The following is a 17,204-nucleotide window of genomic DNA, read 5'->3' as shown; positions in this document are numbered from 1 at the left end:
TTTTAAAAAAAAAAAAAAAAAAAAACTCTGAAGACCACAAAAAGAAATAACTCCAAGAACACGTCCAATTGAAGAAAATCAGTTTGAAGTAGAATTTTGGGGTAAGTATTGAATTCCCTCTAAGATCCATTTCTCTTCACATTGAGCATTTCTTTAGTTTTAATGATCAAATTGAATAAGTTTGATGAAGGAATTGAGAGCTAAAACGTTATAGAATGAGCTGCCAAAGAAAAAGAAGTTCAGCACTTTTGGGCGAGCTACAGACCGTGGACGATTTTTCAAAATTAAGGTCTCAGACTCAAAGAAATTCTTCCAAACCAATTTCTTTAGCTTGAGGGGAGAATAAGGAAGAGGTTACATGAAGAAATCGGGCCTTGAAAACTCCTAGAATCGCTGCCCAATAAAGATTTCCCTGTTTGGAACTCCGGTGAGAAATCTGATTTTTGAAAAATTTGGAGAGAAATATCTTAGGCTACGATCCACAAGAAGGTATGAAACCAATCCCTAACTCTTCCTTGTAACACCATCTTTAAGTTTCATGAAGAAATCGAGCAGAGAAACGCCGTGAATGGAGCTGTGGAGGAGCATTTTTCAGGTGCCAACGACCATAGTCACATGCATCTTCTTCCTTCTAGAGGATGAAAACGATGATGTGGCAGGTTCAATTGAACTGCCCATATCATACGAAACAGTGATCCTCTCCATGAAAAAAAATTTTGTTAAAAAAACTAGACACAATAAGGAATATGGGAAAGAAAGTTTGAAGTATTTTGGATACTAAAAGCTCGAGAACGGAGATCTCAAACATCAATGACGAGGTAAGTAGCCACCTTGGACTTTACTTAAGAAATACTAGTAGAATCGCTTGGATTTGAGTATAAACCTTAAACTAAGCATGAATTAAGAGAATATGAAAGAAAAACACCAAGAACCATGAGTTAAGACCCCGGACCGATCAAATTGTTCGAAATTTAAGAAACATTAAAATAACACACTAAATGAATTCTTCTACCTATAAAATTTTAATGCTCAACCTATTATGACATGTTAATATTATATGGGAAATTTGATGGTTATTGGACAAGGTTAAGGAGCTAAACTAAGAAATTGTGCAAAAATGACCATAATGTCACTAAGGTGATTAATGACCTTTAAATATTATGAAACTTTGTAGAAGATCTTATTTTATGATGTTTGATGATCTTTGTGAAGTTTGAAAGCCATTGGAATACATTAAGTAGCTAAACCAAGAATTAGGGATTAAAAGACCAAAATGTCCCTAGGACTCCTTATGATATCTTAAGGTCTAAACATCCTCCAAATAGCTTGTTACTTTTAGGAGGCCATTTCCTAAGGAGTATGTTCAAGATTTCATGTTGATTAGAGTAAGTTTGGAATCTAAATCAAATTAGGGCCTAAGAAATACATGGAAAACCTCAAGTAATCTCTATCAAAGACACAAGACTCCTTTGGAATTCTCCAAAGAATTTATCAGAACTCTATGACTTTCTAGAATAACTCATGATGGGTTCAAAAAACTCATGATGGGTTCAAAAGCTACATAATGCATGTTGCAACCATGCCTTAAGAAAGCAAGAAATATAACATGTTTATGATTGAGAGCCCAAGAAAAGTACCACACAAGCTCTCTAAATACCAAGATAAGATATTAAAATTCATGCCTTAAAGTTATCATGATACGAAAAAATGCTACGTAATACTCTAATCATGTCTAATTTGACCCATGACCTTCTACTACCCAGTGCTTTCAAAGGCCCATGTTTTCCTCTCTAGATGGATGCCCTATACCATGTTTTTCTTAGTAGGATGTCATGTTTGACCTCATATTTTCCTCACCAAGATGAGATTTCCTACACCATGTTATGGGTACCCTATTCATAATTTGCAGGATGTCATATTCATGTTATGCACCGATCATGTGACCTTCTCAATCTCTCATAGGGAGTAACTAGGGCCACATTAGGGATAGATATAAGAAAAGAGTAAATTACCTTAACCATGAATTTAGAACATCCTACAACCTCCCACAGTACAACATATTCATGACTCAAACTACGTTGCTTGGAATGTATGAAGCCTTGAACGTAGGTATTTAGACTATGCTGCTTGGAATGTATGAAAACTTTTGAGCTTAGATATTTAGGCTGTATTACAAGGCAAACCTTGTATGAAAATTCAGACTATATCCCTTGAAACGTTAGAAGCTTTGGATGTAGATTTTTCAGACCGTATCGCATGGCAAGCCCTAGATGCGGGCTCAGACTACGTCGCTTGGAATGCATTAAGCCTTAGATGTAGGTTCAGACTGTGTCGCTTAGAACGTATGAAGTCTCAGACACAGGTTGTAATGCCCCTAATTTTCTTTAACCTAATTAGCGACGTTACCTTGCATCCATATGACAAAAGTGCGAAAATTCATATAAGACAACCTCAATAGGGACGATATGTTCATTATTATAAGTAGTTCGTAACTGGAAATCAATAGCGACGACCTAACTGGAAAATCAATCAACAACTAGCTAGGAGAAAGAGTCTCAACAAGACGTCTACAACACTACAAGCCCTCTCTAAGACTTTCATGGCCTTCACAACATTCACCGTCAGCTGTACATGGGAGCTTTGCCCTTACCTGAAAATATAGGTAGCACATGGCTTGTGTATTATATAAAATACCTAGTAAGTTGCTCCACTGTTGGGGTTAAGCATACAATACACATTCAAGACACAAGCAGTTCACACACAGCAAACATGCACAATCACAAGCAAAGAAAAGCAAACATGAGGGGGCTGTCTTTCATTTCCCATTTTACATGGCCTTAGGCGCTGGCTTATCTGGGTAGAGTGGATGCGTGGTACTTCTCCACGCACGGCCACGTACGTCAATGTGGGCCCACCAAGCGGGTTTGTATACAAACCCTTGGGCTTAGCTTTGTCGGGTATGCATGACATACGTTACCGGATGCCACGGAAAAGGAGGGGACCTGCATGATATCATAGCGAACATAATATTGAGTGTACGCGTCCGTATCATCATTACATAACATGGCGGTAACCCTATGCATAAGACACAACATGCATGAGGTCCCTAACACCTACCCCGATGGCATTACACGTACATCGTTTCATTTCCCTCGTCGCGTTACATAGCATGACTTAATGAAACATCATATGAGTGCATTGTAGTACACTTGTCAACACATCCATGGCATGTAAAACTCCCAACACATTCATGACATGTCATTTAATTTCATGCATATAGGGTAAACAATTAATGGCAACAGCATCGCATACATGAGCATGACATACATCGACATTTCACCACAAGAACATACATAGCATAACATACATGGTATACTTTGGCATTTCACAGCAATATAAACACATGATATAGCATACGTTGACAACACACATGGTACGTGCGAAAGCCACAGTGCACGCACCATTACACATAGATAACTAACGCCAACAGTAAAGTTACTTACCTCCTTGGCCTTGGCCGAAGTCACTCGCGACGCTAATTACGACGCCTAACTACCCCCTATAAGATCACATGATACACTTAGAGTCCTTTCACAACTAGCCCTTATGCCAAACTATCAAGGTACGTTCTTATCACAACCTGCTTTTATCGAAGTGGAGTTATACTGACCATAGATGGTTGAAACAAGGGTGGGAATGGTTCCAGAAGGGTCGAAAACCTAGGAATCGGTATATTATTCGTATACCGAGACGCTAAGCCAAGCCGCCAAGCCACGCCGCCTAGCCAAGTTGCGGAATGCAAAGGAGCCACCGACAAAGCTGAAGTGCCACGCCGACGAGTTGCGAAGGTCACTGACGGCGCACGATTTCTGGATGCGTCTAGTGTCGCTGGTCTTGGGTCGAAATGGAAACACAACCCAGTGACAGTGTCCGAGCGTGGCCTGTGAGGTACGGGTCGTACGCTGGCTGAGGCAAACTCGCAGGATACCTGAAGAACCAACTTACACCCGCTACTCTGTCTTCCTCGCCCGAGAGTCCCGGTGAACCCTAATCGTGGAACCTGACTACTATCACCGGTGAGATTGTCGTCGTTCGTTCGTCCCTGACGGTGCGTCTGTCCTCCTTGTCATGAAGTACCCCAGCATTGGTTCGCTCCCACATAAGGCTCACAAACTTCTGAAGTCTCATGGCGTTATCGATCCCCCACCTCAATCTTACTACATCTCTCTCATGGTACAACAAGGACTCAACAGAAGGGTGGCTACTTAGATACCCTAGGGTTTAATGAGGGGACTCGGGGAAATAGTACGTTCTTTTAGCAACCCTCGCCAAAAATTGCGAGATTTTTGGCAATTTTTTTGTTGTTTTTTTTTTTCTGGAATGCGTATCGTTACATCACCCCCCCGAGAAGGACTTTCGTCCTCGAAAGTGTCTGCATCCAAGAACAACTCTGGGTACTTCTCCCTCATCTCATCCTCTCGTTCCCATGTGGCCTTCTCTACTGATTGGTTCCCCCACTGAGAACAAGTCTTCGGTCACGTCCAGAGCCGAATAATCTATCACATGCATAGGGTTCGTTAGGTACTTGCGAAGTGCTGATACATGGAACACATTGTGTATGGCTGAGAGGGACGGGAGTAGGGCTAACCTACATGCAACGGGTCCGATTCACTCCAAAATTTCAAAGGGTTCTATGAAGCGTGGACTCAGTTTGCCCTTGCGTCCGAACCTTAGAACGCCCTTCATGGGGGCCACCTTCAGGAATACCATGTCGCCCACTTCAAACTCCAGGTCTCTTCATCTCGACTCCGCGTAACTCTTCAGTCTACTCTGAGCGGTGCACATCCTCCCCCTGATTTGTTGCATCGCCTCGTTCGTGACTTGGACCAACTTCGGACTCACCAGTGCCCGTTCTCCTACTTCTCTCCAACATAATGATGTCCTATGTTGACTTCTGGCAGTTGAGAGAAAAACGTCGACGGAGTAAAAACCGACCGAAGGAAAACTTCTTTGAAGAGGAAAAAAAAATAACGAAAAAGAAAAAGAGAGAAATATTTGCTGAAGACCTGATGGTCGTTATTTGATTCAAGTTCACATATTTAAATAACAAACCTATCTTAAATTTAGCATTAGTGGGCAAAAACTCCCAAAGTTGGCCAAAATGACAAGCAAAAAATATGCTCTTCCATTAAACGGGGAGCATTAATTCAGATATTCAAAAGTAAAAAATAACTAACGAATTTTAAGGAAATGTGTGAATAAAACCATAGCTTTTATCTAATAATCTCCTCCTAAAAGTTGTGGTATATCTACCTTATTATTTGAACTCTGATCTTTGAGCGTAGTTCTTCAAATCTTACCCGCGCCAGGGACTTGGTGAAAATTTCTCCAAGCTGTTCCTCTGTTTGGATGAAATTAATTTTAATGAGCCCTCGATCTGCACATTCTCGGATGTAGTGGGATCTGATTTCTATGTGCTTGCTCCGGTCGTGCAAAACTAGATTTTTGATCAGGGAGATCATAGCTTTGTTGTCCATGTATAGCATTGGTGGATCGCTTTCTCTTCCGATAAGTTCTTCCATTAGTCGCGCAAGCCAGACCCCCTGTGTAGCCGCTGTCGAAGCGGCGATGTATTCTGCTTCGCAGGAAGACAAAGCAACTACCTTTTGTTTTGTTGATTGCCAGCAGATCGCGCCACCTGAGAGGAAGTAAATTATCTCGTTGGTGCTCTTACGATCATCAACGTCACCGGCCATGTCACTATCACTATAGCCGACCAACTTAAGCTTCTCCTTTCCTCTCCCTGCACACTATCACTATCACCGGCCATGTCACTATCCTTGTAGGGTTACTGTCCGCAAGTCCAGTTGTGTCCAGCAGCTTTTTCGCGTACGCACTTTGGCAGATGGTGATGCTGGTACTCTATTGTACTTCAATGCCGAGGTAGTAGCTGAGCACGCCAAGGTTGCTCATCTTAAAGTTCTTTGACATCTCCCTCTTGAATCTTTCGAGGACTTTCATGTCGCCTCCCGTGATTATGAGGTCATGAACGTACACTCCCACGATTAGTTGTGGCCGTGCATGTACATGCCATGCTCAGAGGCACAGTGCTTGAACTTCAGCGACAATAGGGTACTATCGAGCTTCGCGTTCCAGGCTCGTGGTGCTTGCCGAAGCCCATAGAGTGCCTTGTGCAGACGCAATACCTTGTCAGGGTTGTCGTTGTCCAGGAAACTCAGTGGTTGTTGAACATAGACGGTCTCCTTTAGCTCTCCATTCAGGAATGCGGATTTCACGTATATGTGGTGGACTTCCCAGGAATGATGTGCCGCGATTACCAGTAATAGGTGGACAGATTCCAGCCTTACCATCGGCGCGAATACCTCCTTGAAATCCACTCCTTGCTTCTGGACAAAGCCCTTCGCCACCAGACAGGCCTTGTGTTTCACAACTTCTCCGTTTTCGTTACGCTATGGCTCTGTGTCCCAGTGGCATATCCTCCAGACTCCACGTCTGGTTCTCAGTGATGGATGTCATCTCCTCCTAGATTGCCTTCAACCAACATGGGTTCCTTTCTACTTCGGCAAAGGTGTTTGGTTCATCTGCACTGATGGCATGTAGTTCGGCCACCTCTTGTTCGAGTTCGCGTGCCGCCAGTCCAGGTGGTTCACCTCCTCCCACTAGGTCGTCCATCCTCCAGAACCTGGCCACTAAATCATCATCGTGATCGACATCCAGTGTCGAATCTGCAGTCCGTGGTGTTGCAAACTCCACTGGTTCAGGGGGTGCAACTGCTGGCTGTGGTGACGGTTCCTGATGCTGTGCTCCTTCTTCTTCCGGTTGAGTGACGAGGTACTCCACCGTGAATTGATTTGAGTTATGGTCTACCTCGATCACGTCGTTCCATTGCCACAAGGTACTTTCATCGAAGATGACGTCGTGAGACACGTGAGCTCCCCCCCGCAGGATCATAGAGTCTGTACGCCTTGCTCTCAGGTTCGTAGCCAATGAAGACGAACTTCCCCCTGGGATCGAGTTTGGCGAGGTGGGGACGCACTCTTGTTGTACCAGGCTTCATGTGACGTATTCCCGTCGAGGCTTCGCATTGGCGATCGATTGAGGAGATAGACGGCTGTCATTACCGCCTCTCCCCAGAATCTCCCAGGCATCCCGATTGTCATTAACAAAGACCTCGCTGTCCCGATGATGGTCTTGATTTCGACGTTCCACCACCCTGTTCTGCTTGGGAGTAGGGCACCGTTAGTTGCCGCTGCATGCAAAGCTCGTCGTAGTACTTACAAAGCTCGCTGAGGTGAAACTCTCCACCTGGTCGTGCGTAGTATTCGCATCTTCTTCCTGCATTTGGCCTCCGTTCGCGCCTGAATATGCTTAATCGCCTATGCTTCCTTACTTTTCGCTTGCAGCAGGATCAGCCACATGAAGCGACTTTTGTCATCGATCAGCAGGAAGAAGCCTCTGCCACCTTACTTTTCGCGTGCAACAGGAGAAATAGGTCGAATAGAATCGTCCAATGGCTAGGTGCTGTGTAATCTGTTTGCCGAGAATAATCTGTTCGTTGTGTGTAATTTTATGTAACCTGGTTGACATGTATCCTAATTGCCATGTAATCTGATTGTCGTATATTCTGATTGTCGTATAATCTGATTGTTGTGTAACCTGATGGTTGGGTTATCTGTTTGTGGTGTAATATGGTTAGGTTGTGTAATCTGGATAGGTGTAATCAGATTGTTGGGTAATCGAATTGTGGTGTAATCGGATTGTTGGGTAATCGGATGGTTGTGTAATCGGATTGTTGTGTAATCTGATTGTCGTGTAATCGGATTGTTAGGTTGTGTAGTCTGATGATAGGTGTCTATTGTCAGCATAATGTGATTGTAGGTAGCCATGAGTAAGGGGTTTGTGGTAATAGTTACACACTGTGTGTTTCGGGTAACTAGCCACCAATAGTCACCTTTGGGGTGATTCTAGAAAAGACTATCCAGTAATGGTTACACGCTGTGTGTTTCAGGTAACCAGCCGTTGATAGTCAATTGGAGGAAATAAGGAGGTGAGGGCCTTGTGGTAATAGTTACACGCTGTGTGTTTCGGGTAACCAACTAGGAATAACCACTTTAAGAAGTAAAAGTGGCGTTGAGGTTGTGGTGACAATAATCACCTGCTGCGTATTTTGGTTGATTGTCTTATGACGATTCATATGTTGACCCCCAATAGGGGAGTTCCTTACTGAGTATTTTTATACTCACCCTGTTTTTTTTTTAAATGATTTTTCAAGAGAAGCTGTGGCACAGAGGTGACGAGTAGGATGCCAAAGTCAGTCACGGGGCAATTCAAGGATTTTTATGTTTTTTTTTGTAGTCTCATTTTGTTGGAGAGATGTTTCCGCACTTTTGTTATTAATTTAAACTATGTTGTCGATGCCTAGTTTGTGGGAACTAGGCGGTTGCATTAGACTCCCTTTTGATTTTAAATTTCCTCTTTGTTTTAAATGGCTTTAGGTGGCATTGTTTTTTAAATTTTAAAGGGGTACTCCGCACCTGATTTCTAATAAATTTTTGCATGATTTTCATCATTTTCCAAATAAATCTCATTATTTTTCGTAACGACCCTGACCGCTACTTATATGATAAGTTGGGTCGTTACCGTTGGTATCAGAGCCCAGTTATGGGATTCTATAGACTGGTTACATCGTAAGCCAAAGAGTCGCCCATGATTGAACGGCAAACCCTCGTCACTTCCAGGTACGCTTGGCCATAAAATGGAGGAATATGTATTGTCAAATACTGAAATTGCATTGGTTATCTTGGATGATTTTATGTACGTTTGTCAATCAAAATTAGTGGATAATGCATGTTGCTTAATGTACGAATATGTATTGTGGAGTATTGATATTTTGATTGACTATCATGTGTGGTTTTATGTACTTGTCAGTCATAAAGTAGTGTATAATACACGTTGTATAATACTCGGTTGAAAAAAAAAAAGAGAGATAAATTTGATGAGGTAATTAATTGTAGGCTAGGAACGAAACAAGCGAAAGGATGGCTGACCAAGTAACAAATTGGGGAGGTAAACGTGCTCGAAGTGGGCCGGCAAGGGTACAAGAGAACCCATCTTTAGAGGCCCCACTTCAAGAACAGTCAGTGAATGCAAACCCAAATCAGGGGAGAGGAATTCCCCCATCTGGTCTACCGAGAGCAAACCTTGATACTTCGGAAGTACCTAATATGACTGTGATGATGGGGGTGATGCAATCCATGGCACAGACAAATGGGCAATTGGCACAACTGATCCCGACCTTAGCGCAAAGTGCCAGGCAGACGACCCATCACAACTTGGGAGACGCTGACGCATCAGAAGAAAGCAAGTATTTTTGGGCTTTCAAACATTGGGACCCTGAAGTATTCGAGGGAAAATCCAAGGACCCTGTCATAGCTGAATTATGGTTGTCGGCTATTGATGAAATTTTTCGACGCATGAAGTGTCTGGAGGAACATAGACTGAGTTGGGTGACCTTTCTGTTACGCGAAGATGCTAAACTGTGGTGGCAATCAGCCTCCCGGGCGATTGCTGCAAACGAGGATGACATCACTTGGACGTAGTTTAGAACAGCGTTTCTCCGAAAATACTTCAAACCAGTGGTGCGATATAAGAAGCAACGCGAATTCCTAATCATAGAACAGGGAAAAAGGTCAGTAGAGAAGTATGAACGAGAGTTCACCCGTCTGTCCTGTTTCGCCCCAATAATGGTCTCAACAGAAGAGCTGAAAGTAGAATGTTTTGTTATGGGTTTGCGGCCCGATGTCCGAGGGGCGGTGTCAGCTCACCTTCCACCTGACTATGCAACAGCACTCCGACTTGCCGAGACGCTCGATGATAGGGAATATCCAAAAGAAGACACCCAAACCCACTTAAATACGTCGGTTGACCAGAAGAGAAAGAGAGAGCAGACGTCACCTACCTCCTCAAAGGTACCTTGGCACCATGGCAAGACAAATTTAAACCAAGAGCGCAGGCAACCAAAGGCTTGCCCTCAGAACACGCCACGTGACAAACCACGTTGCCCGAACTGTGGGAGACGTCACTTAGGACAGTGCAAGTTTAAGAATAGGGTATGTTTCAACTGTCACCAAGAAGGTCACGTTGTCGCGCATTGCACCCAAGGGAGAGCAACTAGTACCAATAGACCCTCTGGTAACCAACCGACCTCAAACCTGAGGCCAGCTCTGCAACAGGGGCGAATGTCTGCTACCACTCGTGAGAAGGCAGAAAACTCCAACACTGCAGTCACAAGTACGCTCTCTATTCTTGGGTACTACGCACGGGTCTTGTTTGATTCAAGGTCAACCCACTCTTTTATCTCCACTAATCTTGTAAAATACACAAGAGTAGAAGTTGAACTGCTAGGGTACGGGTTGTCTGTGGGTACCCCAGTAGGGGTAAGTATGGAAGCCTTCGAGAGGGTAAAGGATTGTCAGTTGTGTGTGTCAAACCACACGATGGATGTGACGCTGATAGTCCTTGATATGGCCAATTTTGACGTCATCTTAAGGATGGAGTGGTTAGCTCAAAACCATGCATCCATCGATTGCTTCAACAAGGAGGTTGTGTTCAGACCTCCTGGTCAGCCAAGCTTCAAGTTCAAGGGCGGGAGGGAACGGTCTCAAGGATAGTCTCGACATTAAAAGCAAGGAAGATGTTATCTCAGGGTGCTTGAGGGATATTAGCTCATGTGGTGGAATTAGGGCGAACATGGGCGAGCATTAACTTAGTGTTAGTAGTGAGAGAATTCGTGGACGTGTTCCCAGAAGATCTTCCGAGCCTACCTCCAGAGCGTGAGATGGAATTCGAAATTGTACTTGAGCCACGAACAACCCCTATATCAAGAGCCCCGTACAGAATGACCCCTGCTGAACTTAAAGAAATAAAGTTGCGGCTTCAAGAGCTACTAAGCAAAGGCTTTATACAACCAAGTGTGTCTCCTTGGGGAGCCCCAGTGATATTTGTGAAGAAGAAGGACGGCTCTATGCGCTTATGCATGGACTATCGGGAACTTAACAAAGTGACAATTAAAAACAAGTATCCTTTACCCCGGATCGACGACCTATTCAATCAGTTGCAAGGACCAGTCGTGTTATCAAAGATTGACTTACGGTCAGGCTACCATCAGTTAAGGATTAAGGAGAGTGATATCTCAAAGACAGCCTTTCGCACAAGGTATGAACATTACGAGTTTAGGGGTAATGTCGTTTGGCTTGACCAACGCTCCAGCAGCATTTATGGGGTTGATAAACATAGTGTTCAGAGAGTTCTTAAACAACTTCGTGATCGTCTTCATTGATGATATCCTTGTGTATTCCAAGACTAGGGAACGACACGAGGAACATCTCCAGAAAGTGCTGACCAATCTAAGAACGAACAAGTTGTTTGCAAGGTTCTCCAAGTGTGAATTCTGGGTAGAACAGGTGAGATTTCTTGGGCATGTAGTTTCACGCATGGGAATCACCGTAGACCCAACAAAGATTGAAGCTGTGACGAATTGGCCTCGCCCGACCACAGTGACTGAGGTACGAAGTTTCCTTGGACTAGCAGGGTATTATCGACAGTTTGTGAAGGATTTCTCCAAGATCGCCACCCCCCCTCACTGAGTTGACCAAGAAAGGAAAGTCGTTCACCTGGAATGATTAGTGCGAGGTTAGTTTCAAAGAACTTAAACAAAGGTTAGTAACAGCCCCGATACTCACTGTACTGTCAGGAGATGGAGGCGTTGTAGTGTACAGTGATGCTTCAAAAAGGGGTTTAGGATGTGTACTCATGCAACATGGGAAGGTTATCGCCTATGCTTCACGTTAACTAAAAGAATACGAGCGAAACTATCCCACCCACGGCCTAGAACTCGCAGCAGTGGTATTTGCATTGAAGATTTGGAGACACTACTTTTATGGAGAAAGGACCCAAACTTTCACTGACCACAAGAGTCTTAAATACTTCTTTACTCAGAAGGAGTTAAACATGAGACAACGCAGGTGGTTGGAGTTGGTTAAAGACTATGACCTAGAAATACTCTATTACCTGAGAAAGGCCAATGTGGTAGCTGATGCGTTGGGCCGAAAATCAGCACACACGTCTGCTCTAATCACCACACATAAAATGATCCAGCAGGAACTGGAACGCGCCGGTGTAGCTGTGGCCGTGGGGGAGGTCGCCGCTCAACTGACCTAGTTAACAATATAACCGACCTTGAGGTAACGTCTTATTGATAAACAACATGGTGATCCAGATTTGGTTGGAAAAAGACGCTTGATAAATGTCAACTAGATAGAGGAGTTTTCATTGAAAACCGATGGGGGGCAATTGTACCATGGGCAGTTGTGTGTGCCAAATGAAGAAGAACCGAAGGTAGAAATCCTAACCGAGGCTCACCACTCACCATTCGCCCTACATCCTGGCAATACCAAGATGTATCAAGATTTGAAACGACATTATTGGTGGCGGAATATGAAACGTGATGTGGCCGAGTTCCTGAGCAACTGTCTGGTTTGTCAACAAGTCAAAGGCCGAAGACAGAAGCCGGCAGGGCTATTACAACCACTTAGTGTACTTGAATGGAAGTGGGAGAACATCGCCATGGACTTTATCGTGGGATTATCGAGGACGGCCAGAGGCTACACAGTTATATGGGTTGTGGTTGATAGGCTCACAAAGTCAGCTCACTTCCTCCTAGGGAATTCCACTTATTTCGTGGATAAATGGGCTCAGTTGTACTTGAAGGAAGTAACAAGATTGCATGGGGTACCGGTATCCATTGTGTCAGATAGGGATCCCCGTTTCACATCAAAGTTTTGGAAAAGCCTTCAGAAAGCGTTGGGTACACGGCTAGAGTTTAGTATAGCATTCCATGCACAGACGGATGTTCAAACTGAACGTTTAAACCAGATTCTGGAGGACATGTTACGAGCCTATATGTTGGACTTTGCCGGTAGCTAGGATACACACTTGCATCTCATAGAGTTCGCTTATAACAACAATTATCAAGCGACGTTGGGTATGACACATTTTGAGGCCTTATACAGGAAGAAGTGTCGATCCCCAGTGTGTTGGGATGAAGTAGGAGAACGCAGGTTGTTGGGCCCCGACTTAGTGCAAGCAACTAATGAGGCTATCCAGAAATTAAGGACTAGAATGCATACGGCCCAAAGCAGGCAAAAGAGTTATGCAGATGTGAGACGAAGAGATTTGGAGTTTGAGGTGGGAGACAAAGTATTCCTTAAGGTGTCTCCCATGAAAGGCGTTCTTAGGTTCGGGCGCAAAGGGAAGTTAAGCCCACGCTTCATTGGACCATTTGAGATTTTGGAGCGAGTGGGACAAGTAGCTCACCGGTTGGCCTACCACCTATACTCTCAAGAGTCCACAATTTGTTCCATGTATCGATGTTGCGACTATACCTATCTGACCCATCATATGTGATAGACCCTACCACCTGTACTCTCAGGAGTCCACAATTTGTTCCATGTATCGATGTTGCGACTATACCTATTTGACCCATCACATGTGATAGATTTCAAAGCTCTATGGTTGGATAAGGGTTTGAACTATGAGGAAGAACCAGTGCAAATTGTGGATAGAGAAATGAAAGAGAATCTCGAGTACTTGCTTTTATTATCAATAGAAAACGAGCGTAAAATTAGAAATTTTTACCTTAAAAAACGCTATATATATAAAGGGGCCATAGATACATGTTTTCACAATCTCGTTTTTTATACTTTCCGAACTCGTACGACCAATAAAATACCGGTCCATCTCAACACTGATCATATTACCATTAGAGAAATGAAAGAGAATCTCGAGTACTTGCTTTTATTATCAATAGAAAACGAGCGTAAAATTAGAATTTTTTACCTTAAAAAATGCTATATATATAAAGGGGCCATAGATACATGTTTTCACAATCTCGTCTTTTATACTTTCCGAACTCGTACGACCAATAAAATACCGGTCCATCTCAACACTGATCATATTACCATTAGACCTTGTCAAGGTATCCAGATTCGTGAAATGTAGAAATATGGTGAGTATAAAAAATAATAAAGGATAATCGACGAAACACGTGAAATTTGCAATGCCCTCATGCAGGATTGAACTACAAACCTTCAGTTTACAAGATTGACGCTCTACGACTGAGCTATAAGGGCTACTATTGCTAAAATTCGACTTTGATCTAAACTATTCTACAGGACCAGTTGGAAGAAGCTACTTGGGAACGAGAAGAGGAAATGATGAGCAAATAATACCCTGAGCTTTTCAGAGCGGAAAGTAAGTAGCGGATCTTTTTCACTTTTCTTCCTAAGCCGCTGCCACGTTCTTCTGCCTTACTTTTCGCTTGCAGGATCAGTTTAGGTACACATGTCGCTTGCCATCGGTCTCCCGCGTGCACCCCGCGAGCCCGTTGCTTTCGCCGTTGTTGTCACGACTTTAGGCGTGCAAGTCATTCCTCCTCAGTGAGGAGTAGAGGACCCTCCTTATTGACAACTCAAGGTTCATCTTCACGAGTTGCATTTTCTTCTACATGAACGTGAGACTTGTGTGTTGTTAGATCAACACTCTAACCACTCGAGCTATTCAACCTGACTGTTGATAAAGTTGGCTCCTCCGCAATGTTATGCCATCGGTGGATTAAACTAAGCTCTGATACCACTTGTTGACTTCTGAAAATTGAGAGAAAAACGTCGACGGAGTAAAAACCGGCCGAAGGAAAACTTCTTTAAAGAGAAAAAAAAATAACGGAAAAGAAAAAGAGAGAGAAATATTTGCTGAAGACCCGATTGTCGTTATTTGATTCAATTTCACATATTTAAATAGCAAACCTATCCTAAATTTATCAGTAGTAGTGGGCACAAACCCCGCGCCCAAAGTTGGCCAAAATGGCTAGCAAAACATACGCTCTTCCATTAAACACAGAGCGTTAATTCATATATTCAAAAGTAAAAAATAACTAACGAATTTTAAAGAAACGTGTGAATAAAACCATAGCTTTTATCTAACATCCTACACTGCTTTCCATACAACGCCTCATACGGTGCCATGCCAATTCTCGCCTGATAGCTTTTATTATAAGCGAATTTTATAAGGTGCAACTTTGAATCCCAACTCATGGTGAAGTCAAGTACATAGGTCCGCAACATGTCCTCCTAAATTTAGTTTAAGCATTCCGTTTGTCCATCGGTCTGTGGGTGAAATGCTGTGTTGAAGTCCAGTAAAGTGCCCAACGCTTTCTGGAGTCCATGTCAAAATGCTGAAGTAAAACGTGGGTCTTGGTCTGATACAATCGACACGGGAACCCCATATAATCTGACAATTTCCTTCATGTACAGATGTGCCCAATTGTCCACTGTAGGTGGTCTTGCCGGGGAGGAAATGCGTTGACTTTGTCAATCTGTCCATGATCACCCATATGACCGTGTAACCCTTCAACGTCTTAGGTAGGCCCACTATGAAATCCATGGCAATATTCTCCCACTTCCATTCTGGTATATTGAGAAGCTGTAGTAATCCTGCTGGTCTCTGTCTGAGTGTCTTGACTTGTTGGCAATCCAAGCATCTATTGACGAACTCCGCAATATCCTTCTTCATACCACACCACCAGAAGTGGGGTCTGATGTTCGGTTACATTTTTAAGTAATCAAGTTCAGTATGTTTACCACACTAACATGCCCTAAAGTAACACTACGTGGGTAAAGTCCATCAAGACATGAAGAATGCTAAGAATAAAGGACCAAGATCCTAAGACTCAAAAACTAAATAAACTCTTAAATCTCAAACAATACAACATGTTCATGACTTAGACTACACCTCCCTGAACGTAAGAAGTTTTGAAAGAAAGCTTCAAAATATGTAATTTAGAATGTATGAAGTATTGGACGTTGGTATTAAAACTGTCACTTAGAACATTAGAAGACTTGGATGTACATTTTTAGACTGCGTCACTTGGAACGTAAGAAGGCCTATTCATACACAAATAGTTAAAACAAAAAATAGGGAATGAACACAAAATATTTAAAAATAAAAGAGTTGAGGATGACGGGTGAGGCTTGTATATGGCATATGCTCCAGAGTTTTCCATCCTCGACCAACTCCTTATTTTCCTGAAAAACATGGAATGAGTCCAAAGACTTAGTAAGTAGTCTACTTGTAGGCTCTTTTTTGTGTCCTTGCTATGCTAGGGTACTACACTACTTCTTAACCTTTTTTTTGTTCTTGTTGCAAGTACTTAGGCTCTTAGGTTCTATTCTTGAGTTATGAGTTATTGTCATGATCTAGCTCGAGGACCTTGGTCCTTGGATTCTCAGATCTCAGCCTAGTTTAGATCTAAGGGCCTTAGTACCAATGTTCTGGATTCTTGTCTTCAGGACTTGAATCTTGATCCATATTCTAGTTTTTTTTATCATTGTCTCGTTCTTGATTACTTTCTATGTTCTTGTTCTCCTATTGCTTTATTCTCCAAAAAAACTCCCCTAGGATTTACGGTACAAGTCATGAACCTAATAAACTGTGTCTGAGGCTTCATGCGTTCCAAGCGACACAGTCTTAACCTATGCCAAGGCTTCATGCCTTCTAAGCGACATTGTCTAAAAACCCATATCCGGGGCTTCATGTGTTCCCTGCAATATGGTCTGAAAACCTATGTCCAAGGCTTCATACGTTCCAAGCGGCATAGTACCTATGCTCAAGGCTTCTTATGTTCCAAGTAAAATTGTCTGAAAACCTACATCCAAGGCCTCTTACGTTCCAAGTGATGTAGTCTAAATACCTACGCTTAAAACTTCTTACATTCCAAGCAATATAGTCTAAAAACCTACATCCAGGTTTTCTTACGTTCCAAGGGATGTAGTCTGAGTAATGAGCATATTATACCTTGGGAGGTCTAGAAGTTTCTTGAGTTTCTGAATCTAAGGACCATGGTCCATTATCTTTGAGTGGTACCTAGCATTCTTCTTATCTCAGTAGATGTAGGGCTTGCGTTGGCATTTCCCTTGGTTCTCGATCTTAAAGCATGTAAATTTCTAAGATTCTTAATTTCTTGAGGCATAGGTCATTTGATGAGTCCAATATATATCTGTCATAATATGTTCTTTAGAAAATATTAGAAGTCTTAGACCTTGGGTAAGGGTCATTTAGGTACTCCCTTA

At 42.9% G+C, this 17,204-nt stretch overlaps 1 protein-coding gene and 1 non-coding gene across 2 annotated transcripts; one reads left to right on the top strand and one right to left on the bottom strand.

The window, feature by feature from the left end:
* Positions 1 to 9,764: 9,764 nt before the first annotated feature.
* LOC111438602 lies at positions 9,765 to 10,691 on the top strand. Its single transcript, XM_023076471.1, has one exon. It carries the CDS (start codon positions 9,765 to 9,767, stop codon positions 10,689 to 10,691), a length of 927 nt encoding a protein of 308 aa, XP_022932239.1.
* Positions 10,692 to 14,138: 3,447 nt separating this feature from the next.
* TRNAT-UGU lies at positions 14,139 to 14,210 on the bottom strand. Its single transcript has one exon. It is a non-coding gene; the product is annotated as a tRNA-Thr (tRNA).
* Between the last annotated feature and the right edge of the window lie 2,994 nt (positions 14,211 to 17,204).

Source organism: Cucurbita moschata, unplaced genomic scaffold, assembly GCF_002738365.1.
Source record: "Cucurbita moschata cultivar Rifu unplaced genomic scaffold, Cmos_1.0 Cmo_Scf00078, whole genome shotgun sequence".
NCBI classification, from domain to species: domain Eukaryota; kingdom Viridiplantae; phylum Streptophyta; class Magnoliopsida; order Cucurbitales; family Cucurbitaceae; genus Cucurbita; species Cucurbita moschata.
Note: the sequence above shows the minus strand (reverse complement) of the source record. Positions and strands in the feature narration are given on the sequence as shown.

Excerpts from the sequence above, each read along its gene's own strand:
- LOC111438602 (XM_023076471.1), top strand. The coding sequence starts at position 9,765 with ATGGTCTCAACAGAAGAGCTGAAAGTAGAATGTTTTGTTATGGGTTTG.